At 46.4% G+C, this 26,985-nt stretch overlaps 9 protein-coding genes across 9 annotated transcripts; 5 read left to right on the plus strand and 4 right to left on the minus strand.

Moving 5' to 3' along the window:
* Window positions 1-49: 49 nt before the first annotated feature.
* Window positions 50-3,149, plus strand: I302_104881 (uncharacterized protein; the record flags this gene model as incomplete). The annotated part of the gene is made up of 9 exons (XM_065869954.1): window positions 50-166; window positions 264-577; window positions 650-976; window positions 1,044-1,408; window positions 1,547-1,727; window positions 1,826-1,934; window positions 2,022-2,452; window positions 2,582-2,876; window positions 2,931-3,149. The coding sequence occupies 9 exons, from the start codon at window positions 50-52 to the stop codon at window positions 3,147-3,149; spliced, it is 2,358 nt and encodes a 785-aa protein (XP_065726026.1).
* Window positions 3,150-3,400: 251 nt separating this feature from the next.
* I302_104882 (60S ribosomal eL43 domain-containing protein) lies at window positions 3,401-3,965 on the minus strand (the record flags this gene model as incomplete). Its single annotated transcript, XM_019195617.1, has 3 exons — window positions 3,401-3,547; window positions 3,673-3,730; window positions 3,805-3,965. 3 exons carry the CDS (start codon window positions 3,963-3,965, stop codon window positions 3,401-3,403), a joined length of 366 nt encoding a protein of 121 aa, XP_019042440.1.
* A 953-nt stretch (window positions 3,966-4,918) lies between these two features.
* On the plus strand, window positions 4,919-6,541 carry I302_104883 (GTP cyclohydrolase I; the record flags this gene model as incomplete). The annotated part of the gene is made up of 5 exons (XM_019195616.1): window positions 4,919-5,567; window positions 5,694-5,998; window positions 6,101-6,273; window positions 6,336-6,438; window positions 6,500-6,541. 5 exons carry the CDS (start codon window positions 4,919-4,921, stop codon window positions 6,539-6,541), a joined length of 1,272 nt encoding a protein of 423 aa, XP_019042439.1.
* An 830-nt stretch (window positions 6,542-7,371) lies between these two features.
* Window positions 7,372-10,986, plus strand: I302_104884 (uncharacterized protein; the record flags this gene model as incomplete). Its single annotated transcript, XM_019195615.2, has 8 exons — window positions 7,372-7,452; window positions 7,553-7,932; window positions 8,077-8,124; window positions 8,200-10,261; window positions 10,429-10,497; window positions 10,580-10,694; window positions 10,792-10,886; window positions 10,960-10,986. 8 exons carry the CDS (start codon window positions 7,372-7,374, stop codon window positions 10,984-10,986), a joined length of 2,877 nt encoding a protein of 958 aa, XP_019042438.2.
* A 420-nt stretch (window positions 10,987-11,406) lies between these two features.
* I302_104885 (uncharacterized protein) lies at window positions 11,407-11,887 on the minus strand (the record flags this gene model as incomplete). Its single annotated transcript, XM_065869955.1, has 3 exons — window positions 11,407-11,512; window positions 11,715-11,824; window positions 11,885-11,887. 3 exons carry the CDS (start codon window positions 11,885-11,887, stop codon window positions 11,407-11,409), a joined length of 219 nt encoding a protein of 72 aa, XP_065726027.1.
* Window positions 11,888-12,434: 547 nt separating this feature from the next.
* Window positions 12,435-15,504, plus strand: I302_104886 (uncharacterized protein; the record flags this gene model as incomplete). The annotated part of the gene is made up of 13 exons (XM_065869956.1): window positions 12,435-12,584; window positions 12,654-12,888; window positions 12,946-12,992; window positions 13,047-13,178; window positions 13,250-13,382; window positions 13,451-13,811; window positions 13,871-14,185; window positions 14,248-14,321; window positions 14,380-14,510; window positions 14,575-14,724; window positions 14,784-14,869; window positions 14,933-15,171; window positions 15,257-15,504. 13 exons carry the CDS (start codon window positions 12,435-12,437, stop codon window positions 15,502-15,504), a joined length of 2,301 nt encoding a protein of 766 aa, XP_065726028.1.
* A 1,523-nt stretch (window positions 15,505-17,027) lies between these two features.
* I302_104887 (uncharacterized protein) lies at window positions 17,028-19,058 on the plus strand (the record flags this gene model as incomplete). The annotated part of the gene is made up of 2 exons (XM_065869957.1): window positions 17,028-18,492; window positions 18,607-19,058. 2 exons carry the CDS (start codon window positions 17,028-17,030, stop codon window positions 19,056-19,058), a joined length of 1,917 nt encoding a protein of 638 aa, XP_065726029.1.
* A 727-nt stretch (window positions 19,059-19,785) lies between these two features.
* Window positions 19,786-23,523, minus strand: I302_104888 (uncharacterized protein; the record flags this gene model as incomplete). Its single annotated transcript, XM_065869958.1, has 12 exons — window positions 19,786-19,824; window positions 19,924-20,204; window positions 20,262-20,277; window positions 20,340-20,470; window positions 20,539-20,785; window positions 20,844-21,118; window positions 21,182-22,105; window positions 22,188-22,527; window positions 22,609-22,725; window positions 22,785-22,967; window positions 23,096-23,418; window positions 23,493-23,523. 12 exons carry the CDS (start codon window positions 23,521-23,523, stop codon window positions 19,786-19,788), a joined length of 2,907 nt encoding a protein of 968 aa, XP_065726030.1.
* Window positions 23,524-23,898: 375 nt separating this feature from the next.
* On the minus strand, window positions 23,899-26,495 carry I302_104889 (uncharacterized protein; the record flags this gene model as incomplete). Its single annotated transcript, XM_019195611.1, has 7 exons — window positions 23,899-24,921; window positions 24,991-25,303; window positions 25,366-25,446; window positions 25,537-26,075; window positions 26,183-26,212; window positions 26,306-26,408; window positions 26,476-26,495. The coding sequence occupies 7 exons, from the start codon at window positions 26,493-26,495 to the stop codon at window positions 23,899-23,901; spliced, it is 2,109 nt and encodes a 702-aa protein (XP_019042434.1).
* Between the last annotated feature and the right edge of the window lie 490 nt (window positions 26,496-26,985).

The raw sequence follows: 26,985 nt of genomic DNA on the forward strand, positions 1-26,985 counted from the left end.
TAGGCTTACGATAACTCGTACAATTCACCTCAGTCAGACTCAAATCATCATGGCACCATCCTCGCTTCCGACCTTACCTGGACCGAGTCAACGAAAACAAAATCTAGCTTGCGATAGCTGCAGAAGGAGGAAAGTGCGCTGTCTGAGGACAGACAAGACACAGATTGTTAGTATAACTCACCTACCTCTAACATCGTATCACAGATTCAAGAAATCCTTCAAGAATGTTGGGAGCAATACTGACTTTTCTGTGTCATAATCAGTGTCAGCAATGCAATTACAAGGGAGAGGAATGTACCAACACTTATATCGATTCTCTCGCACAGGCAAAGGGAAAGAAATCCCGTAAATCCTCAAATGAAGATGTGTCCTCGACGTCGAAGAAGCGCACTAAGAAGAGTAATGAGCATGAGTATCAGAATCAGCCCGAGAAATCAATGGAAGATGGTCGGGACCCATTCTTGCCAGCTGATGATGCTGGAAGAAGGGATAGTACGCAAACCGCAGTTTCAAGGTATGATCCCGGAGAGACCAGTCGGCAGGGTAGTATCTCAATGACAAGGAATAATTCCATCGAGTGAGTCGTCATTAACCATTTGATCATCATCGAGTGTAAGGGAATGACCGCTAAACTACAGATACCTGATAGCTCGTTTCGTGTCCCATCTCAAGCTACACCTTCCCAAACTTCCCACTCTCTACCCTCCGAGACATTCCTGCCTCGTCTCTCCACTACGGACTCGCACTCTGCCAATATTCAATTACCGCCCACCGCCGATTTCCTCCAGCAGAACATGCTAAAATACCTGTTCTCTCCCACAGCGATAACACATCTGGAATATGAATATAACGACGTATCCAGTATCTCACTATGTAAGGAAGGAAAGAGTGATCTGTGGGAAGAACAAGATGGGAATGTATGGTACGAGCAGCCCAGCGAGGCCCATAAATCGCTTGATGAGGAGACCATGAAAGAGTAGGTCATCCATTCCACCTTGCTCTCTGTGACACACTGTAAAGGGGAAGATCTGACTCAGTCTCAGTCTGGTAGACGACCTAATCGACACGTTCTTCTCAATCGTCCAACCGAGATATACCAACCTCGACGCAACCCTCTTCAAAGACCGGTATTCCTCGCCCTTGACTCATCCATCCGGTCCTCTACCACACGCCTTCCTTGCAATCGTACTAGCATACGGAGCTAGGTTTTCCGACCACCCGATCATACATTCTGATCGAGAGGAATGCTCGTCCAGGGATGGAAAATCGTTGAAACCCCGGCAGAGAAGTAGGATGATATCGTTGATGGTCATCAGGACAAGGGAGATAGCGGAACGGAATAAGGTGTACAGGATACCGAGCTTGGAAAACGCGAATGCTTGTTTCTTCATGGAACATCTGTTGGGGCGTGAGTGAAACCTTGATTTGTCATTTGTATCTCGTACTGACCTACATCCTTGAAATATAGAAGTGTGCCATGTAGACCCGAAAAGTATGTGCCAAACTGATTTTGATGCATGGAATCTCTACTGATATAGACTTATAGGTTATCAATCGACCTGGCTATCTGCAGCAGTCAAACACGTTGTCTCTATGGGCTTGAACTCCTCTTTGGAATGGGCAAAGATACAGGATCCTCAAATCCGCAATGACGCATTGAATATTATTTGGATAACTAGAATGTCAGATTCAAGTCGTGCGGCACTCTATAGGCTGCAGCCATCGCTGTGAGTGTGAATGCTATCTTCCACATTCAATTGACTTCAAATAACCAACGCTACCATTACCTATCGATATATGATCCTGACTGTCGTTGTTCCGATAGATCCACTGAGGATTTCGATATAAACCCTGAAGATCATGCCATGTTGAGTGAGGGAGCACCGATAATTGTTCCGCTGGGCGGTACCGAGCATAATACTGTTGATCAGGCTGTAAGTGACGTTCACATCCTATCAGCCCATCGAGAGAGGCATATACTCTCTGGGATACATCACTGATATGCACGATTGGGTGAATAGACATGGTTCAAACTCCACCGAACACTGTGCAACATAACCTACACACTCTCCAAATCACTCTGGGTCCCCTCCGTCTCCGCCCAGGGGATCCCATTCAAGATTCTCCGGGAATTCATCCATTCCAGTTCTATATGGAGGGACAAATACCTATCTTCCATTGGGATCCCTACGATCTGGCCGGATAATTGGGATTTCTTACAGGCGATCAACACGTGTACTTGCGATTGTTATTATCATGATCTGTGGTTGATCGTACATAAGGCTATTCAAGATTACGGTATAAGAGAAGAAAAGGCGATTGGAGTTAGTAGGGATAGGTTCGAGATTGATAATATCCGACGAAGGGTTAGGGAGGAAGCTGAACACGCTGCGTTGAGGATTGCTGCGCTTACTGGGGTGTTGACGGAGAATGGGTATTTGAAGTTGGATCCGTGGGTTGTCTCCTCCTCACTCAATACCCTCCACGATATCCCAATTGATTCGTTCGGTTCTACTATCTAATCTCATAGTATGAATGTTGTTGCGAGGTCATAGGCTGAGATTGTCTGTCGATGACACAGCCTAATCATCAACCACCCAATCTACGCAGCAGGCGAATACCTAGCGACTCTCGGCCGATCAGAGTACCTCATCTGCGTCGCGGGATTACGACAATACGCAACTGTCTACCCGTGTTTATGGGATCAGGCTGATAAGCTCGGTAATATGTATTCACAAGCCACCAAAGCTGAGCTGCTCAATGGGTTAAATGGCTTTCCGCCTTCTCTGATTGATGGGATGGGAACAGGGATCGGGATACCACCGAGATTGGATTTGATGGAGTCTTTTGAGAGTTGGACGGGGTCCATTTGGGGAGTAAGTGCGAATGAACGGTGGATGAAGTCTGGCTGATGTGTGTATCTGGTGTAGAACGCTCCAGTCGATCCTGGTGTTAGTATAGCGAATGGACAGGTGGACCTGGACCCGAACGGGAACTCGAGCAGTGTCAGTGGGGCGCATGGCGGTCAACTGGATGGATCAAGTAATGAGAATATAGTGTATTCCAGTGAAGTGCCGAATGGTATTGACGTAGAGGATCGGATGGGAGGGAAAGATCCTCTCAACCTTGGATTATGGATGGGATGGTAATGACGTTGTATCAGTGTTTGGTTGTAACAGCAAGTGATATGGATGTACGGTTGTAAAAACATTTGAGCATGCCCAGGCCGCTTGTCCCATACCATCGCATCCTGTTCCCCCGGACCATGGATCATGCCAGCGGGAATTGTTCAGTCGGCTATGCAATACATCTCGATCTCATCCCAATCCTACTGCATCCGCGTCCTAGAAAAAGAAAAAATTTCCAATCCAGTTTTTCGTGTCCGAAGTATTCAGTCCACTTATACTTCAGCAACTTCTCTTAATCGTCTGATGGTTGATCGTACGGTGGCGGCAGAGGGGGTACCGAAGGTGTAAGCACCACCGGCGTAGGTCTTGGCGCATCCTTTGCATTTCCAGATACCGACGGCGGTTCTCTTGACGGCGTTCTGTGTGTGTGGGGTATTCGGTGGTATAGTGGAAGTGTTGAAAGAGTGATTGGGGAAAAAAGAGAAGAAGAATGAAATGTTAGCATGTCATCTACGCTGGGAAATAAGTAAGGAACCAGACTAACCTTTCCGCACGAGGGACAAGCGTATCGAGCGTGTTGGGTGATTTCCATCTTCTTGACGCTATATACCACACACCAACGTCAATACACGTCTTACCGACAACAGCAGCAACAGCTAGAGAAGAATAAACCCACGTCTTTCTCAAGGAAGCACCATATCGAGTACCGTATTTACCGGTAACTCCGACCTTCTTAGTTCTTTTGGTCTGTGGGATATGATAAAGATACGTTAGTGGATGATCGTATTTGTTATGGTGTATAGGGCAGAGGCACGGGCACAGTTCTGACGAAGTCATTCTTCTAAGAGAGAAAAAGCGATGGAGTCGACCGTCAATGCCGCGATGATGTTAATAATCTTAGTGATGTCGAAGTGGGGTAGTCCTTGTGGTAACAATTCGAGTAGATTCCAAGTACCTCTTGCAAAAGCATATCGATCCCATTTCCCCATGTATTCGACACATCTATCCATCAATCCTCTCGTGACACCCTGATGGTCTCTCGTCCAGCATCACTTTGTCGTCCACCCTCTACTGACCCCTATCTATAATATGTCCCGTGCATCCCAACGATCCATCGTCCTTTGTCTCCTTGACGTTGTCGATGTTGCCCTTCCAGCATTCATGCCATTTCCTTCTCCAAATGCCCATGCCCATGCCCATGCCCAGTAGCGTTGGATGTGTTTAACTCACCATTTTTGATAATGTTCGATACGACTTGAAGGATGAAGAAGGAGAAGAAGCTCTATGAAGAAACCTTTAAAAATTGAATAGCACCAACGTGCCAACAACCGGATGGGCTAGACAGCCAACATACCATGCACCTTTGGAACGCTGCAGACTGATCCCAGGTGAGAGGGGGATACTGCAGTGTGGCACTCTGGCCGTGGTGTCCTGCCCATAGGAGATAAGACATGCTCTTTCTTAAATCCGATGTTGCCGCGTCTAAGACATCCACTCGTTTTCTCACGTTTTATCCGAAAATCGATGCCAACCATGTGTCAGCCTGATAACGGCATTTCAGAGCACAGATATCATGTACACAATTGGATCCACTCTTTCGAGATGGAGATGGCATCACATCACAAGCTAAGCTAATCTTCAACTCCATCGCCGAGCTCAGAGACAAGTGATAGAAAGCAGATAGCATCCGAGCCAACTAGCACGTTTGTATACACCACGCACCACATACCATTAGAATAGGACTCCGTTGACCACTCTACTCTATTGCACTATAACCAAATAATAATATCATGTCATCGTCGGACAAACCAACCCTATCTTCCTCACCTCGTAATCCCACCGCCCCCGCTCCAAGCTCATCTCGACCAATCCCCACAGCCAACCTCAACAACCTCTCCCTCCTCTCCGAATCATCCACAGGAAGCTGGGAACGAGGCAGGATGCACGGCAACGCGCGTTCTCCACCAACTCATACGTCCTCCCTCGAGGGTGGTCTACCCGGTGCTCCTGGCTCCTCATCATTTGACAATAACTTGAACAAACCATGGCCATCGAATCAGGGACTGAGTAAACCCGACCCAGCAACTGGTCGAGTGAAATTCCAACCTCAATCCAATATCCCGCATTACGCCAGAACACCCAGAGAAGGGTATGGCTTCAGACCTACCTCGGGATCTACCACCCCTACTACCTCTGCTTCCGCCAGCTTGGCATATCCTTTCCCTGCGTCGCATGGGAGACGGGATGAGGAGGATGACATGGATCATAGGCCTGATGGAAGGTCAATGGATCAGCTGAGGACGGAAGTGCGGGATGAGCTGGATAAGAGTGGGCTGTTGCTTCATCAGGCTGCTAGGGGGGTTGTTAATGATGTGGCTGAGAGTGCGGGGACGGAGGAGGAGAGGGGGATAGCTGATGAGGAGGGATTGGGATGGCCTGGTGGGTTAGACTTTCGCTTTTACTGAAATAATCCCACCGTGGAAGGGGTTCGATCCAGATATAGGCTCCATATATATACCGATCCAGTGGTTGAACGGTGACACATACTGATACCATGTGTCTTAGCCAAATCAACCCACCTCCGACTCCATTCCTCCCCTACCGAAAAAGCTGCCAACCTCCAACTCCTCTCTTCAGCCATCCGAACCGTCCTGGAATGTATAGGCGAAGATCCCGATCGAGAAGGTCTACAACGTACGCCCGAGCGATACGCCAAGGCTTTGATGTGGATGACAAAGGGGTATGAGGAGAGATTGGTAGATGTGATTAATGATGCGGTGTTTGCGGAGGATCATGATGAGATGGTTATTGTTAGGGATATTGAGGTTTTTAGTTTGTGTGAACATCATATGGTGCCTTTTACTGGGAAGGTGAGCGTTTGTTTCTACTGAATTTCCATCTCAATGCCTGCCGTCACAGTGGATGAGTTTCATATCAAGTCGTGTAATGCTAATATTTGATATTGAGTATAGATATCAATTGGTTATATCCCCAACAAGCTCGTCCTTGGTCTATCGAAATTAGCTAGAATAGCTGAAACCTTCTCAAGGAGATTACAAGTCCAAGAGCGATTGACCAAACAAGTTGCCCTGGCTGTCGAGGAGGCTATCAGACCCAGAGGTGTGGCTGTCGTAATGGAAGCTTCGTAAGTTACGTGGCATACTACTGTAACCATATGAATATATGCTGAAGGACATGAATGCGTAGACACATGTGTATGTCCATGAGAGGTGTGCAGAAGCCTGGTGCTACCACTGTTACCAGTACGATGTTGGGTTGTTTCAGATCTCAGCAGAAGACTAGGGAAGAGGTGAGCTTTTGCGATCATCGCTTTGTGTGGTACGTTGAAGCTAATATGTATGACGGGATAGTTCCTCACTCTCATCAGAACACCAAGTGTCACTCATCGCTAGACTATATAGTCATAGACATAACATAACATATGATACATCTTCATCCTTGTCCTCAACGGATCATCTTGCTTTTGGTTTTGGTTTATGCTCGTCTTTCCGATTCAACATCATTGTAGATTATATTACATACATCTGTACAACTTTTCTCTTCATACTTAGCCGCCGAGTCCAGTCCTACTTTATCAGATAAAAACAATGAAACAATCATAGGGTGTATGCATAGGGAAGGAAGAATCTGTTGCAGTACTAGCATTATTGCTTGCGGTGAACCCGATAGCGCCTAGAGCATTACTGGAAGAGAGATAGGCGCCGGATAGTAGCACGGGTTTACCCGGCAACCAGATAGTGGAGGAATGTCAGTCGTCAGTTGATGTCGTGTTCGCCATCCCATCCTACTCGTACTCTCACTCTACGACGCCGACATCTCATCAAACTCCCTCGTCTCTGCGCTTATTCTCTTGGTATAACCAGACATCTCTTCACTTTTCAATGTTGAGCAGAGGGAGTATAAAACCTCTCAGATCATTGCATTACTTGAATATACAATCAAAGCTCTCAACTCCAATCAGATCACTTTCTATCGCTCAACCTAGAATCCCCAGTGTGAGTCATCTGTGTTCCGGCTTTTTGGATGATAGCAGATCGTCTGTGATCCCACGATCCTATATAGATACCGTGATCTTATAGCTGATCGACATATGTACGCTTAGCTTCTTGCATCTCAATCTCAAGCTCAAGCTTATAGACGAGATTACAACCTCCTCAATCGACAATACCGATCCAGAAGGAATATCTGTCTCTGCACCCACTCCCACATAGACGATAGCATCATGTCAAACGCTGTACCGGGCGGTGCGTCCTCTGCACCCGAGCAGGAGGGTCACAGACTTCCTACCAATGTCTATCCCAATGTAAGACTACTTTCCACCTACATACCCATGGTATATTAAATCCAGATCGCACATAATCATACAGACCTACCGATCGGACAGTGCTGACTTACATGTATAGCTCTACGAACTAGCAATCAAGACCGACCTCCAATCCTCCCCACCAACATTCTCCGGCGAAGCCCTAGTCCACCTAGACATCAGGGAAGATTCCTCATCAATCCAATTCCACTACCACAAAACCCTCACTATCACCCATATCGCCATCTCCACGTCCGATCTCAAGACCACCTCTAACCTAAATATCCCGCTATCATTCCTCAAGCTCAATGAGGAGAATGATGTGGCCACGCTTGACCTCAGTGCATTACCCGGTGGAGGACTCAAGGAGGGCCAGAAGCAGACTAAGATTTTCTTCAGGTTTGAGGCGGAGTTGAAATCTGCTATGCATGGGTATTATAGGTCTGAGGGGGATGCTGATGAGAATGGGAAGAAGCCTATGTGAGTGATTATCTATTCGCAATCGGGCAGTTGAGGATACTTCACCCTTCTTTCGCCCTCTCTTCACACATATACGTGATCATAGAAGTAGAATCCAATGAGTCAGTATGAGACAGGATCGTGCTAATCTCGGCTGGGCAACAGCTACGGTCTTACTCAATTCGAAGCTACCGAAGCTAGAAAGGCTTTCCCGTGAGTGATACTCAGCTGCACACTGCATGGCAGGTGATATGTTAGCTGACCAACAACTCATTATTTGCATCACAGCTGCTGGGACGAACCCCTCGTCAAGTCGAAGTTCTCCATCTCCATGATCGCTAGAGAAAAGAACACCTCACTCAGTAACATGCCTCAAGTCTCTGAGAAACCTTGGAAAGCTCCATCAAATGCTTCTGTTAATAATGTATTCAACGAAAACTACGAGCTCGGATCTTTGCTTGGCGGAGCCGTTCAACTTGGCAAGACCGAAGGCAAGACTGAAGGCAAGACTGAGGGTAAAACCGAGGGCAAGACAGAAGGGAAGACCGAAGGCAAGACTGAGTCCAACGAAGAAGGATGGAAAATCACCAAATACGAGACTTCTCCTCTCATGTCTACTTATCTCGTCGCCTACGCTTCGGGAGAGTTTGTGTCTCTCGAATCAGCTCATCACTCCAAGTTGACTGGAAAGACCGTCCCCCTCAAGATCTACGCTACCAAAGATCAAATCAAACAAGCTCAATTCGCTTTGGACATCAAGAAATGGGCTTTGCCAGTCTACGAAGAGATTTTCGATATCCCCTACGCTCTGCCCAAACTTGATACCCTCGTAGCTCACGACTTCGATGCTGGAGCTATGGAGAACTGGGGTCTGATCACGGGCCGAACTACAGCTTATCTCTATGATCCTGAGAAATCACCCCTCTCAGCCAAGAAGAGAGTAGCCGTTGTCCAATGTCACGAACTCGCTCACATGTGGTTCGGTGATATCGTCACTATGAAGTGGTGGGACAACCTGTGGTTGAACGAAGCCTTCGCTACTCTCATGGGAGAATTGGTGATCTTGGATCGAATTTGGCCGGAATGGAAACCCCGATCCCAATTCTTGAAGTCTCACTTACAAGGAGCATTGGACCTTGATTCCCAACGATCCTCTCATCCCATCGAAGTTGATTGTCCCGATTCGAACCAGATTGCCCAGATCTTCGATGCTATCTCTTACTCCAAGGGTGCCTCGGTACTCAGAATGTTAGCTTCGGTAGTGGGTGAACCAACATTCTTGAAAGGTGTTTCGATCTACTTGAAGAAACATATCTACGGTAATGCCGAGACTAAAGATCTTTGGGATGGTATTTCCGAAGCTTCTGGGTTGGACGTCGCGAAGATCATGAAGAACTGGACTTTGAAGGTTGGTTTCCCCGTCATCAAGGTTGAAGAATCTGGAGATGGAAAGATCAAGCTCACTCAAAATCGATTCCTGTCCACTGGGGATGTTAAACCCGAAGAAGACGAGACGGTATGGTACGTCCCCCTGGAGGTTGCGACTCTCAACAAGAACGGGGAAATCTCTGTAGACCATAAGGCGACTTTGGAAGAGAGAACCTCGACATACGATTTGAAAGGGAACGATTCGTTCAAATTGAATGCTCAGACCGTTGGTGTATACCGAGTATCCTACGAACCGGAACGATTAGTCAAGCTCGGTAAAGAAGCTTCGAAATATACTATTGAAGATCGTGTTGGACTTGTGTCCGACGCAGCTACACTCGCTAGAGCAGGGTACGCCAAGACTTCCGGATCGTTGAGTCTGATCAATGAGATTGTCAAAGGAGGTGAAGAAGAGTATTTACCATGGTCTCAGATCGGTTCTTCCCTTTCTAGATTATCAGGCGCATGGTGGGAACAACCTGAACCCACCCGAAAGGCATTCAATGCCTTCCGAAATGATCTGTTCAAACCCCTCGGTAAGAAGCTGGGATTCGAGGGCTCGAAAGATGAATTACCAGAGATCAAGGAATTGAGAGAATTGATCATTGGTACTCTTGCTGCTGTGGAGGACTCGGATATCCTCAAAGAACTGAAAGAACGATTCCAACCTTATCTTGAGAGCAATAATGATTCGCGAATTCCCCCGGACCTTCAGAGGACCATCTTCTGTAATGTCGTTGAACATGGTGGAAAGGCCGAGTATGAGAAGATGTTGAGTGTTTATAATAAGGCACCGAACCCTTCTACTAAGGTTGATGCGATGTATGCTTTGACTTCACCCAGGGACCAGGGGTTGTTGGATAGGACGTTCAAGATGTTGGGTGATGGGAGTGTTAAGGATCAGGATTTGTATATCTTCTTTGTGAGTTGGGTTTTCTTCTCTTTTCATCTCACGTTACCCAACCTTTGTACTGTCAAGGTGATATGGAGTCCATTATACTCCTACAATGTCGGGGGCTCTTGAGATGCGCCGTGCATCATGTGGTCTTGGAGCTAAAGCTAATTCCCTGATTGCCCTGGCCCTCGCAGTTCGGATTATCAGCGAACAAGTACGCTAGGAGACAGATTGCAGAGTACTTTGTCAAGGAGTATGATACTGTGAGTGTCGTTTTTAGCATTTGACCGCTTTGTCCATGATGTCTGTCATTTTGCTGATCGCTTTGCGATGCACAACGTACAGCTCATGAAACGATACCCTGATGGATACGGTGTCAACTATCTCGTCAAGGGCGCTTTCGCCTCTTTGTCTTCCCATGAGGATCTGAAGATGGTCAAGGATTTCTTCAAGGATAAAGGTGAGTCTGCTGATCCATCTTAAATCTCAATTATCATAACCTTCATCTTGGTCATATGAGAAGTTTGTACTGATCACCAATGTGAACTCCACCTTAGACATCCGAAAATACAAATCTGCTGTCGCGCAGACTTGCGATTCCATCCAAGCGGCTGCTGATTGGGTACAAAGGGATTCAGGGGATGTCGAGAAGGTGAGATTGAGCTCCGACTTCTTCCATTCGGAGACGCAAAGCGGATTGCTAATTTGAGTTTGAATATCTGCAGTGGCTGAAGGAGCACAAATACCTTTAAGCGATATATAGCTTTCGGTCATTCGGCTGCGAGGTGATGTTGGGTTTCAGGGGGAAGTATATGATTTGTTGTTGATAAGGAGATCAAGTAGTCTTTGCGAAGTAATATAGTATCATGGCAGAATAGTGAATTATGCAAAAACATGAAAATATGTGTATCATCCTACTTTTACCGGCGTTCTTAACTTGGTCCACTATTGGTTGGCTTCTCTCAACTGACGTACAATCCAATCTGAACGGATGGGGACGGCTGCAACGGCCAAGAGAATTTGGAAGTATGAATACAATATTCAATATACATGTCTTCGTCCTAATAGCATCGCTGAGTCTGACGAATGTGGTGATCCTTATTCTATTCGGCCATGTCGCTTAACCTCATTTCCCCTATTATTGCATCTCCTATACTTCTGAATTTCATGCACTACGACCCCATGATTATCGTTATGGCCATTGCTATACACGCTAGCGATACGTAGGGGGAGAGTCTTTCGCCTATACGAGCGCATTTGAAGAAGAGTCCGAGGAAGCTGTGGTGTGATGTAGTATTTAAGTCAGCCATGCGTTATGGGAAGAGTGTAAATGGAGTATGATCTAGGTCTCTATGGGTGTTACTTCTTCTGGGGGATCGTTCGTTGACCAATCATTCATCCCGAGAAGAGCTTGACCTCGACATCACCAGGTTCTGACATAGGCAGACTACATGTAAACGAGACAAGACACGACACTCACCCTTCTCTATTCCTATCTACCAGCCCAGGGGCGGTACCTCGTATATACGTGCATGTGCAGATCATAAGTAGGAGGACGAGCAGGAGGGATTGGAAGTTGAATAGGGCGGACTATGTTTTGTATGCAAATTAGATGATGAACAGTGGGATGAGGTAGCGGGACAGACATACCATGATGGGTATATATCTTGGTGGTCTTTCTCTGGAGTTCCTTCTTCTACCCTTCCTATCGTGAGACTACTTCCTTCTGAGTCACTTGTCCGTGCTGCGACTATCCCTATCTCTTCGCTTGGGGGGTGATTGGTCGATATAGTTGGGAGACAGGAGTATGTGTGGTGCCAGTATACGGAGATATCTCTGAGTTCTGAGTGAGGTAGACAATTTCGTCCTGTATGCGAGGTTGAGTGAGCTGGTTAGAGATTGAACTTCACCAAACACAGAGACTAAGACACGTCGAAATGTTGACGATTAACAGCTGGAGATTACGAAGGAAACCAAGCTAGGCGGTCAAAGCGGCGATCACCGCTTCACCGAGCTGAGGTGAGGTAATCGTACTCTACGTGGTAATCGTAATCGTAGCGCGACTTTCATTTCAATCCTCATTCCTTATCTGTTCTCCATTCTCATTTCCATACATACATACATACATTATCAAACATCATGACCCACTCAACATGACCTTCTTTCTTCCCATTCAGCCATAAGAACAGAACCGACAATCATGGCACCCACTTCCAAAAGCTTCAGCTCAAGCTCAAGCTCGAGGAAGAGCACCTTGACAAGCTCAAGTAGCCGGAGTACTTCTTCCTCCACTTCGAAATCGAAGTCTGCTTCTTCCGCTCCCACAAGGAAAATGAGCAATATGAGCTCGGTGAGTTACCAAGTCAAGTACTCTTTGACTAAAGGATTCGAGTAGCTCACATGTTATACATGCTGGTAGTTCCAACCTACACTCAATTTCAAACCTTCCCCTTCCCCCTCTACCTCCACCTCCACCTCAACAAGGAAGGACGAAGAGGATCGTAAGCTCATGCCGCCCCCTCCTCCTGGTACCAAGCCTAAGCCTCTTGTATCGCCTCCTAAGAGTACGAATGGGAAAGGGAAGAGTAGGGAGGTTATAGTGGTAGATGATGATGAGGACGAGGATCAAGGGTTGGGCTCTAATGGTTTGACAAGTGAGCTCGTTCAGAGATATCCACCACCCTATAGACACAGCTTATATCGTAATGTAGATGATAAAGCTCAGATGTGGACTGATCTATATGCACCCACCACCGAGGTAAGCTGGCAAACCCTCTGATATCTGAATACAGCTTATGAACTGTGTATTTAGGCCGAACTAGCACCGGGGAAAGCACGTATAGCAAAAGTGAAGAATTGGTTACACGAATCATTGTTTGGTTACCCTTTTGATGTGCCGCCTCCGCCTGGGAATGTGAATAGAGATAAATTGAGGAAATACAAGGTATATCAGCTAGTTCGATGAGGTTCCCTTGCCTCAGTAAGCTGATGTATGTCTACTTTGTCCCTCTTTAGAGAATACTGTTCCTGAGTGGACCTGCAGGAGTAGGAAAGACTACGACAATGAGATTACTTTGTCAGAGTCTCGGAGTGGAAATTATGGAATGGGGTGAAAGTGTTGAAGAGCGGAGCCTTGGAGGAGGTATAGGTAAGTCCAGGCTCAGCTTGCCCCTCTGTAGACCACTCTGTTAGCTGATGTAACAAGCCCTTGAGCAGATAGGGAATCATCGATATCAAAGTTCAGCTCATTCATCTCTCGGCACTCGTACCCATCTCTATCGATGTCCTCTCAGCATACTTCATCCCAATCATCCGCTACCAAACCTAGATTAATACTTCTGACTTCTTTACCAAACTTATCGCATATACCTACCCGAGAAGCATTCCATTCATCCCTCTTAACGTTCTGCCAGACCTTCACTTCGCTGAGCTGTCCGATGGTGATCATACATAGCGATGCGGGATCAGGAGGAAGAGCAGAAGAGAGTTGGATGGAAAGGGATAGAGGAGGGAGGGAAGGATCCCTGGAAGTACTGGGGAGGGAAGTGCGAGATGGGCCGTGGTGTCAGGAGATCGAGTGAGCTACCATAGACTAATGGATCTTATGCTTAGCTCACAACCATTCGGAATCTATAGCTTCTTACCTCTTGCACCCACGTTCCTCAACAAGGCACTTCTCCGGGTTATGCAAATTGCTATTCCCAAAGCCGTCGATAGACCATCTCAAGCTACTGTACAGCTTATCGCGCTATCTTCCAATGGCGATTTACGATCGGCTATCAATTCACTTCAACTGGTGTGTGGCGGGAGGAAAGACGCAAGTAAAGGTAAAAAGAGAAAATCGAGAGGCGATGATGAGGAAGAAGATGGACCTAAGAAGAGAGGATCGGGGAAGGGCAGTAGAGGTGGGAAGGGGGCGAAGTTGGATGTTAGTAAGGATTTGAGAGCTGTGTAAGTGATTCGATTTCCCTATGTATCAAAGACTCTTGCTTACAAATGACTGTGCCATACAGACTTGATGCGGTGACGAGGAAAGAACAGTCTTTGAACTTGTTTCATGCGCTTGGGAAGGTGTTCTACAATAAACGTGAGCTGCGATCATAGAATGAGTTGTCATATCAGCTCATGAGTTCTCGGTCAAATAGGGTTGGACGATCCAAACATGGATGACGAAGATGAAGAGGTACTCGAACGTATACGAAAGCTACCTCCCGAGAAACCTCTGCCAGACCATCTGCAGGAATTCTCAAGGCGTAAATCACTCGTTCAGATCGAGGTCAGTTTGACTTTTAAATGTCCTTCTGCGAAGTAACCGAGAAGTGACGATTCACCCTTTATAGTCATTCATCCCTACTATACCTATCGATGCGTCGTCTTTCGCACTTTGGATACATCAGTCGTTCCTAAATTACTGTAATGAGATTGAAGAGGTGTCTGCTGGGCTGGATGAACTTTGTTCGGCTGATGTGATGAGGACGGATGATGATATTGTGAGTCAGCTGGTGAGGACATGATATCGAGTCAGAGCTGATACACCTGTCGTCTTCAGTGGCAATCCAGTACGCAAGCTATCTCTTATGCATTACATCTGACTGTGCGAGGAACATTGATGTCACTTCCCAGTCCTGTACCTAGGTGAGCTACGGAATCGAGTTTGACCTCTGTTACCGAAGCTGACTTCCATATGCATCAATCTAGGAGATCACAGAAAGTTGTCAAACCTCAATTCTTCGAGTCATTCCGACTTGAACGAGATAATACCTCTGCACTGGATCATGTAGCTGGCTATATCACCAGGAAGGGTGTAGCAGCTGGCAACGCCTTTGCTGATGGAGGTCCGTCGGATGTTGTTGGTGTGTGGGGAGGTACGGTGAATAAGCGAGTATTGGCTGGAGAGCTGGTTCCTATGATGGTCAAGATACAGGGGTTGAGTGGCCGTGAGTATACTTTTAGACTCTACATCAGCTACTCGACAAATCTCGGCCAAAGCCATGAGCTGATACAATCAATGATCCCTTGCAGACCCATTACTCCCCCCTTCAGCTCAGAGCCTGTGTCTCCCACCATACTCCACTTTCTCCTTCCGATCCAACACAGAATTAACGGTCAAGGATGAACCGGATGCTGAGGATGAGTATGAAGCGACTGCAGCTGGTGATGATGGGTTGGGTAATGTTGCTTCTCAAAGTCAAGAGTGGGATGAGGATATGCAGGATAAAGATAAAGAGGAGGACTGGTTGATGGAGGATGATATTGATGATTGGGATTGAGTGCATTGCATTAGACGATACGTAAATGACGAACTGTAAGCGATGTTGTAGTATATGATTGAGCGGTATATAATATGCATTGTATGTCCATGTACACTGTAAACTGACTTTGTGTATCGGGTTAGAACATCATGTAGTGGATCAAGTGGGTTGATTTCGGATTTATGCGATGGAAGAGTATCGTCACTAGTATGGTTAAGGGGAGTGGAGAGTGAAGAGAGGGGGAAGAGGCAATTAGCGTTATCGTATATGGATGGGATTTGGGTATCCTCGTACGATAAGATTACAGTATCATGATTCCTCAGGTTCCGGTCCGTTTGTTTGGCTCCGAGTACTTGATTAAGCCAAAGACACACAACACACAACACAGTTTGACCCTACGAGTATCTTTGAAGTCATCCAGAAAATCCAGAATTGCATACAACACTAGTATTCCCATGATTCACGCCACCCCTGATTGACCCGATGGACGGATCATCGTAAAGTACCTTACCTTCGCCTTACCAATCCAGTCAAATCGGAAGATAACATGTTTACACGAGGAAACAGCGCATTTTGTGTAGATAGTTCGGCTCCATGACTATGTATGCTTTTATAGCATAGCCAAACACAAATCACGAGACACGAAGATCAAGAACCACACGATAAACTCTCCCCGCATCGGTTTAGGGTAATCATCTAGCGGTTCATCTTCCGATCAAGGTTTTTCCCTTCTGCAATTCCAGAACATCAAGGATCAGGAAGATAACCCTAAGAAGCGTTGTTGACATGAGGTTTAAGAATGTTTTGGTTTGGATGGGATGGGTCAGGCGATGAGGGGTGTAAGTGGACGTCATTATAAGTAGTTGACGCATAAAGACGCTTAAAGGGCGTCTTGGAGGTTTACTTCGTTGAGGTTGCTTATTGGTTGAATCAGCTTTGCTTGTTCGTTCATCAGAAGTAGAGGTATATATAATTGAAGAATCACCGAACTATTGAGAACTGTCTTCGACCTTGCCACCATATTACTACATCAACTCAAATCTTATCTCGCAAAAACGAACAGTTATCTCACTTACGAAGACACACGTACTACCTTGATCATACTGGAATAACCTTGTTTGTCATCTACCATCGATCACTACCATCTACCACTTGAAAATCAAGACAATCTCTCGTTCTCATCTCATCATCAAAAGTGCAATATCGATCCCACCTCATCAACACAGATTCGCGTTTTCATCGTTTTCATCGTTTCATCGTTTCATCGCAAGACATCACCACCAAATCAAGATCAAACTGACGCACAGACCACCGCGTCGCAAAGTCGTGTTTCCATTTCTACATCATATAAAAGGAAGAACCCCCATATCGCGATGAACGACATATTCACTCCCCTCCCTCCTTCTCCAACCAAAAGAAGACACTCTTCTTCCTCATCTTCTCCTTCTCAAAGATATTCCTACTCCTCAGTTCCATTCCCCATACCTCAACCCACATATGTACGACCCACCCACCGACAAAACATCTTAGGAATATCCAACATGTCACCTTCCCTCTCCATTGCAGAAATGATGACAATCTATACTCCGCCTCTGTCCCCTTCTTCCTCTTCGACTTCTTCTTCAGATACACCTTCTTCCCCTAGTAGATTGATATTCTTCCCTCAGCCTCTCCATTTTGACGAGGAAGAGGAAGAAGATGTCTTCGCTGCTACTCCTTCACCGGTGTATCGATCACCTATCCAAAGAAGTATCACTGACCACTTCGGTTCCCTGGCTGTTGGCTTGGGACTGGGGATGGGAGCAGGAGGAATCGACAGATTACCTGATGAGCCCTTCTATCCTCAAAGTACTATCAAAGGATTCGATACCTCTCTTCCACTCGGATCGAGCACTTTACCTTCGTCGCAGGGTGGTGCCGGTGGAGGGGCAAATCAACTACTTCCCTCAGCCACACCTTATGGCTCTGCGACTTCACCTCACGAACCGCCCAACCAAAAAGAGAGGAGAAAACCATTCGGCCAATCTTTCTTGCCTCCTTTACCGCCCAGCCAAGAAGGCGTACCTACCCCTCTGGTACCTATGGGTTTCCTGTCCTCTGCTCCACCTTCGTCGTGGCGAGCATCACCTAGGAAGAATGGATCAAGCCCAAGATCCCCACTTCGAAGAACCGATCCAGATATCCTCCTTCCATCATCGTACGAAGAAGAATTGGTAGAAGAGCAAGAAAAGCTCAAGAGACCCATTAAGACGAATGGTCATATGAGGAAGAGCTCAAACGATTCTGAGATGACTATAAAGCTGGGGAACGGTTTCGTGGCGCTGGGTCGGACGGATAATCCTCAAGATGCAGAGTATGGCTCGAATGGTTACAGCGATGGAAAAGGGAATAGTACTGGTAATTTTCGATCCTTCCAACCATTGAGCTATTCTTCCAGCTATGCCCCTGGCTATGGCAACCCACGAAGACCGAACATTTCAAGACATGTAAGCCAACAGAACCCCACAATACCACAAGAGAATTATACCACCTCGGCATTCAATTCAACAGGTGGTAGATATCGATCATCATCCACATCCAATGTCATGCCTAGGCCATTACAACAGGAAATCAACAGACCTTCATCACCCACTCCTACACCCTACAAACCTCACGTCACATCATCATTACATCAAAACGGCATACCTAGACCTACCTCGCCAATCTCATTTGCAATGAACGAAAATTACTTCCACCACGGCGATGGACTACAATTCTACCCTACAAGTAGATTTACCAGACCCATCTCACCCTCTCTGCCCGAGGATCTCCTTACACCCAACGCTAATACCAACACATACACTCATCAGACATTATCTTCCGCACCCAAACGACCGAAATCACCCACAACAGCAAGAGAATCGTTGAATGCGATGCTCGTTAGACATCCAAGGGATGAGGACGAAGAGGGGTATGAGGAGGATTCGCTGGATAGGCTGATAAGGAATGCCCAGAGGTTCGAGGCGGGTGAGTCTTATCTACTTACCACACCCTCATCCCTTTTTATCCTGTCTTTACCTAGGACAGTTTTTGTAGGCGTTACGGCCATGGCTGATATTCCGATGTCCAACGTACACACAGGCTCATCATCTTATTTCCCCAAAACACCACCCAAAACACCCTCCTCCCATCCATATACTCTACCATTACCCTCCAATCCAGGCGCTATCAAAGCGAAGAATAGCCACAACAAAAGGGGATTCCCAGTCCTCAAAACGCTTTTCCCACCTTCACCACCACCTTCTTCACCATCCAATCCTGGCAGCTCTTCTCCTGACACCGGAACGGAAAATGGTCATCAGTACAATCATAATCATAACTCAAGGTCATTCGATGTGAATAGGGTTAGCGAGAAGCTGAAGACTCAACAGGGTAGAATATGTTTTGAGGAGGTTGAAGGTGTTGGTCAGCCTGTCCTTGCGGGCAATGAGTCTGACGATGAGGAAGATATGTCCCCCGGACAGAGTAAAGGGCGTAGGAAAGAGAAAGGATCAAGGCCTGGGACAGGTAGAAGATGGACTTTGCCTTTTTAGCAAGAGCATATGGAAATATCAAGATATCGTATCATTCTTGGCTCGACCTCTTCCACTTTCCAGCCGATCGAATTCAGATTAAATCATCGATCAAACTCATCGTCACGGCCACTCAAAGCAGAAGCACCTGACACATAGTTATCGTCATTCTACCATTTAGTCCACATATGTATCTTTTCGACTCGTTCGATGTCGCCTCGACCCTGATGAAGATCTCACATTATCATTGTCGAAGGTTACATGTATATCAAAATCGGCGTGGGAAACCTTTTCCGACGTTCGTATATACGTGTACCGTGTAACTCATCGATCACTTACCCTTTGCAGCTTTACTTTGTTTCTGTACATCATTTCACATTTTAACGTAAATCATCATCTGTATCTGTATATATAGCCTTCGAACCTGTCGAATCCATCAGATCATGTATCTATGTGCCATGTAACAAACATCCCCGCAGGCATAGTAAGCTAAAACTAATCAATACCGATCCAGTGCAATTCGACTAAATCATTGTACATTCATACATGCATTTACTGGTCGTCGGTCGAGATGAAGGCGAAATCAGGTCAGATCAAATGCGAGGATCCTTGTCCATATCTTCCACCGTATTTTCCTTCTTTGTCAACGTTTAATCACTAAAAACCGTGTATCCTTTCGTTTATACTTTTTCTCTCACTTCCTCCTTGTCCCATTGTGATACCTTCTCAGTGGGTCGCGCCACTACCACTACCACAATTCACATTGATCCTTCTTAGGAGGATTCATCTATCAAGTTTTCCCAAATCAGCCTCTCCCAACCCTTTATTCAAGCTTGCACAGAAGGGATGATATCATTATTTTCTTAAGACGAGAGATGACACTCACCGGACTCCCAACCTTACATCCAAAAGCCTCATGGAACGCCCCCAGATTCTTCAGCGTACCTGTAGCTCTCCAATAAGGCGGCGAATGAGGATCGGTTCGGACCCTCGATACAGCCGTGGCTGGTCGGGTGAGCTGTGCCCAGACTCTCGCAAAGGCAAGGAAGAAGAGCTGTTCGTCCGAGAAATCTAGGCCTGGTAATTTTTCTGATCCCTTCGACGAAGAGGAAGAAACGGAGTTTTGCCATGCCAAGAAAGCTTGGGCGAGACCCGAGTCGGCGATGTCTATATGAATATGTCAGCTTATACCCTATAGAAGCACCGAGGAGGGAAAGAGCTTACCTTCTCCGTTGGTGAGCTATGGGCAAGACCAGATGATCAGCTGGAACCATTTGTGAGATGTGATGGGTTTTGACTCACATTACCATTCACATATACCTTCTTACCCTCGCCATCAAATACGTAGTACTTGGAGTACTGCCGAGCCACACACTGAGCTCGTTCCTCGAAATCCTTGACAGTTTGCTTAGTCCACCAATCCCTAAGTCGACCTGGACATCCCATCGATCATGAGTCAATACGAGTTGCGTTGTTCACAAGCAGCTCTCGAGCAACTCACCTCTTTCATCATACTGACTTCCGGAATTATCAAACGCATGAGTAAGTTCATGCGCCGCAACAGCTCCGAAAGCGCCGTATCGAAGATGGGCAGGCCAAGCTTGCGAGTAGAAGGGCGGTTGGAGTATACCAGCCGGGAAGACGATCTCACCGTCGGGGGGAGAGTAATATGCATTCACAGCTAATGCAGTGTCAGCTTCGTCCCAATCTCTTTGATGCAGGTTACCTAGCTCACTTTGAGGGTACATCTAAAACACATAGCACATTAGCTAAACTCTTCAGAAACGTGTTCTTGCGCCAGCTCACCTCCCAAGAATCCCTATTCCTCTTCCTACCCAAACCCAACCACGTCCTACTTTCCTCCAATAGGGTTGACCCAAGCACGTTTCCGAAGAAATCGTTCTCCTTAATATCCAACCTTCCATACCAGTTTTCTAAACTCTCAGGGTTGGTAGTATTCGGATAAAGGGGATATCCAACTTTGGGGATGATCGCTTCGGCCTTCTTTTGAGCGGCTCTGGCAGATTCAGCGTCCATCCATGGGATGTGCGGGAGTTTCTCATGGAACGCTTTGACGATGGCTATAATCACATCATATATCAGAGCACAATTTCATGTGTCAGATGCAGTAAGAATGAACGTACAATTGATGATATGTTCACCTTCAGCTTTAGCTTCGGGGGAGAAAGCTTCTCTGACGAACTCCCTTCCAGCGATGAATCCCACAATCTCATCAACCCAATTCAAACATACATCTTGTCTATTCTCTTCCGTTCCCTTCTTTATTCCCTTCAATACATCATCCAACCGCTTCTTCTCTTGGCGAATGGTCACTTTGGGTCCCAACGCACTAGCGTAGGTAAGAGCAAGTCTAGTGACGAAGTATCCCGATAGGACATGATCCGGAGTCTTGTCAATGAGATTGGTAACACTCTTGAGGTATGGCGGGTGGGTGACAGTGATATTCACAGGGTAAGATCGAGGCGAGAAAGTGGAAAGATAAGTTGGTATATCAAGGAAAGGAAGCATCTTGCCGACGGTCTTGGTTGAATAGGGGTTATAAGCGTAGTGAGGGTTGAAGAGGTATTCTGGATCGGCTCCGGCTCTCATGAGTTCCCTTTCAAAGTGAACGACTTTAGCAGCGAGTTTTTCCATTCTTTCGTCGGTGGGTTCTTTCGATGTTTTGCCTCCATCATGTTTGCCATTACCGTCCTTCGACCCATTTCGCTCGGATCCAGGCCAAGGCCATGGCCAGTTATCTTCTTCTTCAGCAGCCTCTAATAATTCTTCAATTAAGCCCTTAGCATCTTCTTGTCCTAATTCGACAGCTACTTCAAGGTCGGAGAGCAAGTCGCGCTTGTCTTTCCTTTCTCTGATAGAGGTGTGCTCGGCGATATCGGTGAGTATTCCAGCAACGACGGATTGGTACAAATCGAGGATGGGCTTCTCTTCGTAGTACTCCTTGGAAGGAAGTCCACCAAATGCTTGATATAACCAGAGACTTTGCACTTGAGAGTCTTCACCTCCCGCATCACCTTCGATCTCGAAGTTGACTAGACCTTGTACACCTGAAGTATATATCAATCTCAGCGTCAGCTCCTTAACGTTGTATGAATTGGATATGAAACAGCAGTAGGACACTCGACTTACCCCTAGAGTGTAGCCAAGCAAGCGTTTTGGTGATTCTCTCTTCCCTCTCCTCATTGGGTCTGTATTCGTAGAATTCTTGTACGCCCTCAGCTCGAGAAGAAGGTACCTCCCATCTTACCCCGCCGGTCTTCTTGGATTGTCTGAGTTGCTCAGCTTCTTCGGCAGATGCAACAAGATCGGCAGGAACAGTGTATGATTCGTCGAAAGTCCCTTTCCATTCGGCTGATTCGTCGAGAAGGTCAGAGGATGAGAGAGAGTCTACATCGAATTCACCAAAAATATCTACGATGTGGTCGGTAAGTTGGATCAATGGTTTTCGACCGACCTCGTTGAGGTGTTCCTGGGTATTCAGCACGATGAGCTTGGCCCTCCCAGACAAGATAGGGTCCGAGATCGACATGAAGTAAAGAAGTTGACTTACAATATCAATACAACTGTTGTAGACCGCTTTCAGCTTTGCCAGATTCTTTTCGTCCGCACTGGCGTCTTTTGATGGTTTGTCAGAAGAGATCGAATCAAGTACTTTGATGAGGATATTCTATCGCAATAACGTCAGCTGGTCAGAACACAGATCTTTGGACAGGCAGCAAACCCTACCTTGTTGTTATCGTTAACCTCGTTGAAAGCTCCGTACAATCCTCTATCGGCGGGAATAGAGTGTGAAGCTTGCCATCCCCCCGTTGCGAACTCGTAGAAATCTTCACATGGGTCTACGGACTGGTTGAGGGATTGAAGGATTGAGGAAGAGAGGATGACGCATTCAGGGGTTAGGCATAATTTCTGGACATCGTAGGATACGACATATGAATCAGCTTGTCTGTGTTGGTACCAAGCAGAAACTGTAGGAGAGTTTAGGGCAACAAGCAGGAGGGAAGGCCGAGCAGAGCTCAGAGGGAAGATGAACATACCGAATCAGGTTTCCCAGTTGGTCCGGGAGCAGGTATGACCGTAGTAGTCCCATAAGAAGTGGTCGTAGCAGTAAACGTAGACGTTGCATACTCAGTCTTCCCCCCGTGCCCGTGCCCATGACCATTCCTCTCCTTCTTGAGCAACCCCTCAGCCCCAGCGAATAAACCAATGAAGATACTAGCCAATAATAGTAAAAGCACGGCCAATCCCCCTAAGACTTTCTCGAGGAGTGTGAGTGGTCTGGAGGGGGAGAAGATGGCTTTGAGTGGTGAGGAGGATTCGGAAGGTGAGGAGTTGGGATTATCGAGGAGAGGAGCGTTCTCTATCACACGAAAGGCGTTAGTATATCACAGAGACAGAGGATGCTCCAACTTGGCTCCAAGAAGACCGACTCACCCTCGTCGGTGGATGCTCTTGGCTGAGCCATGGTGGTTGTGTGCTATCTCTGTGGTCTCAATCTACAGAGATATCTGGATGTCAGGATGCACAAATAGATGAGAAGTGTTGAAGTGTGACTTGCATGTCAGAGTGAGAACGACCACTCCATCTGCAACACGCGATCCAAGCGCAATCGTCATCGTGACCAGAGAGTGATCACGCGTAAGAGGAATGTGGCGAATTAACCGGGTACGGGTATGGCCGAAGCAATGCTAAGTAAGGGGTATGCGATACATGGACGAGCGCAAGTCTATCTAAAGTATAAGATATGAACGCTACATAAAAAGAGTACCCTCATCTATATCCCAGAACAAAAGAGAAAAGAACCAAGAATCAAGAATCAACATAGCCCAAGTGATCCCAGTCAACTACCCAACCACATCGCCCTCCCAGCTCTTCCAATCCTCCTCCACTTCCCCACCCTAATCCCCCTCTCATCCACCTGCCCCCCGTTCCCTCTAATCGCATTCGCAATCTCATAATAACTCACTACCATCGTCCTAACTCCAGCTCTCGAGGTCCTAGGTAGATCTTCTATAGAACTTATTGATTTATCTCTCAGTTCATCTGCGAGAGCCAAAAGTTTCTCCGTATATGATTTAGTCGATAGAGTCAAGGGCGAAGGAGAAGGGAATAGTATCGATAATATCTCTTTGGGGGAGGCGAACCAGCTTAGAGGTATATATAGCCTCGATATCAAGGCGTCTTTGATGATGTCCCGTGAGATGTTGACTAGTTGCAGTGAGCAGCCCATCAATCTTGCTGATTTGATGGTTTCTAATCGTTGGCTCGTTACCTCATCTAGACCATTCCCCAGCTGATCTGCTCCTGCATTCGTTTCTCCCACGTCCCTCTCGTGTCCGTGTGATGATTGAGGAAACTCATACTCCCTCACTGGCGTATTCGACCGCGAGTCTAAAATGGACCAAGCCAAATAACAGATCGCCCCTGCAATACTCCCCGCAACATTATCCGCATACTTCATAAGATCCCCATGCGTCTTGATAGGTAGATGGTCCGCTATATCTTCTTGATTCGCTTGTGAGATGGAAGAGAGAGGTTTCGAAGGGAACTCAAGGTCTGTCGAGTATCCATCGCATAATTCCAAGAACGGATAGATGGGTACTAGTCTGGGAATTACTAGTGAGAATAGGTGAAATGCTGATCTGTCTTCGGGGGTCAGGTTGGGTATCTGGTCTAAGATTTTGTCCAATTCGTCCAATGGGTATGATTGTGCGGGGTATCGTTTCGATAATGTGTCGGTGAGCACTAAATGCTGCCGTATAGAGTCGAGTATCTCCCGTCTCGCTTCCTCCAAGGATTTTGACGATCTGTCCAACTGATGAGGATCCGTAAAAATGGGGAAAGGCTCGTCAATGAGGTTATCCTATTATCAAGCGACCTCATCAGCTTTCTCCTCCTGTATAAAACCACAAGCTAAAAGAACCAAACCCACAGTAACCCTACACCAAGCATAAACCACCACCAACCCAATCCTCATTTCCCTCCCAAAAGCAAGTTTGGCAACTTCGAAGCTTTTACTTCCCCTCTTCAACGTCTGTTCAGCTTCTTTCAACCCCACTAATATCCGTTGATCCATCTTGGGTGGGTTGAAGGCTACTTCTGCTAGTAGTTTGATATGGGATATAGGGTTTGAAGGTGGACATGGTGGTAAGTGCGGCGAGAGGAGGAGGAGGGTGTGTAAGTGGGAAATGAGGGAGGATGAGAGGACAATCAGGTAGGTAGTGAGGAAGAAGAAGATTGCTTCTCTGTGATCAACGAATATCATCAGTACATGCATCAGCAATGGTAATTATAAGGTGGAACTCACTCAAGAGGTAAACCCCGCCATACTTCCACACCCAAAGTGGTTTCCTTCGATATCGACCAACTTCCACTCCTCAGTGCAATGCTAGAATGAACACGGATATTAGCCAACAATCAAAAATGACACAGAACACAGATGATAGACCAGCAGATCCGGAGTATATCATCAACTCACGTATCAACAACCCATAACCACCCCGTCCCGACACATATCGTCCTCCAATCATCCGTCGTACACCTCGCCCCCAAAAACGTTAAACAGGCAATCACAGGTGATATCCACACGAGTATCCAGGAGAGGTAAAACATATGTTGTTTGAACCCATAATCCAATGCAGTATATAGATTCGTCTTCTGTACCAGCCTCAATCCAGTGAGCGAGAGTGTTATCCAGAAGAGGGAGGGTATAGGTCTTCGAGGTAGTGTTTGAATGTGGTTGGGAGTAGGTATATCTGGTTTTGAGGTAGATACTTCAGATGCAGGTGCTCCTGATTCCTGCTTACCCGCTTTCTTTTCCTGTTTATCGGTTTTATGGGGAATCTGAGGTATGGTCAGATCAAAAGACAATAACCTCCCATAAGTGAATATTGAATGAAGCAATATGATCAAGATGGGCTGTAAGATGAAAAACAAATGTTCTTCTATAGGTACGTAACCTATTTTGCCTATTATCGAATGAGGTGGGTAAGACCATCCTTCTTGAGATAGAATGAACTATATGGAAATCACTTCATTAGCATTGCTACGTCCTCATTCATGTTTGGTGTTTCGCGGAGACGAACGTTAATCATGGCATGGACAGTATAGGAGTTCGGACTCACATTATCCCATGGTGTAGTCCATATAGTCGCCTATCAACCAAACCAGTATCAGCTATCCCACGGACCCAAAATTAATGAACAGAGGGAGTAGAGCAGAAGAGGAGAAGAGGATAAGGGACATACCATAAATCCCAACCATAGTACCTTCAACACCTCCCTTCTCCCAATTAACGGATGATACACCAGGCCCAGCAGTATTATGGGCGGTATGACAAAGTATAGATGTCTAGGCAAACCATAACATACCACACTTAGCTACACGGAGCAGTGAGCATAGGAGAGAACCAACTCACATCTGCATATAGGTGAACATCTCGTCGGCTTCTGCTTCTCCTGATCTTCAGAGTTCGGACAAGTAAGATGAGCTGAAACACAGTGGCCGAGGTCGAGGTGGATCTAGTGACTTGATGGGGGTCTGTGGGATACTATATACTGATTGTATTGATGAACATGATATTCAAGCCGCTGCTACTAAATTGCTATATGATATATACAGGCAACATTCGTAGACTTTTGAATGACGTTGAATCTTACGAGGTAAACAAAAAAATAGCAACTTGATTCGTTTCGTTCGGGTCAGTCACCGGTGTACGGTATACCTTTATTCTAAGCTTTTAGCTTTGCCGAGAATATCGTCCACCGGCATCCATCTTACATACAAAAGTACCCATCATCATTGCGCATGCTCAGATAATCTAGTATCACCATCTCACTTCATAAATGCTCTTATGATCCATCTATAAATCACCTCAGCTACCATACCATACCTAACCAACATCGCATCATCGATACACATATAGTCA

The sequence above is a fragment of the Kwoniella bestiolae genome, chromosome 3 (genome assembly GCF_000512585.2).
Source record: "Kwoniella bestiolae CBS 10118 chromosome 3, complete sequence".
Lineage (NCBI taxonomy): Eukaryota > Fungi > Basidiomycota > Tremellomycetes > Tremellales > Cryptococcaceae > Kwoniella > Kwoniella bestiolae.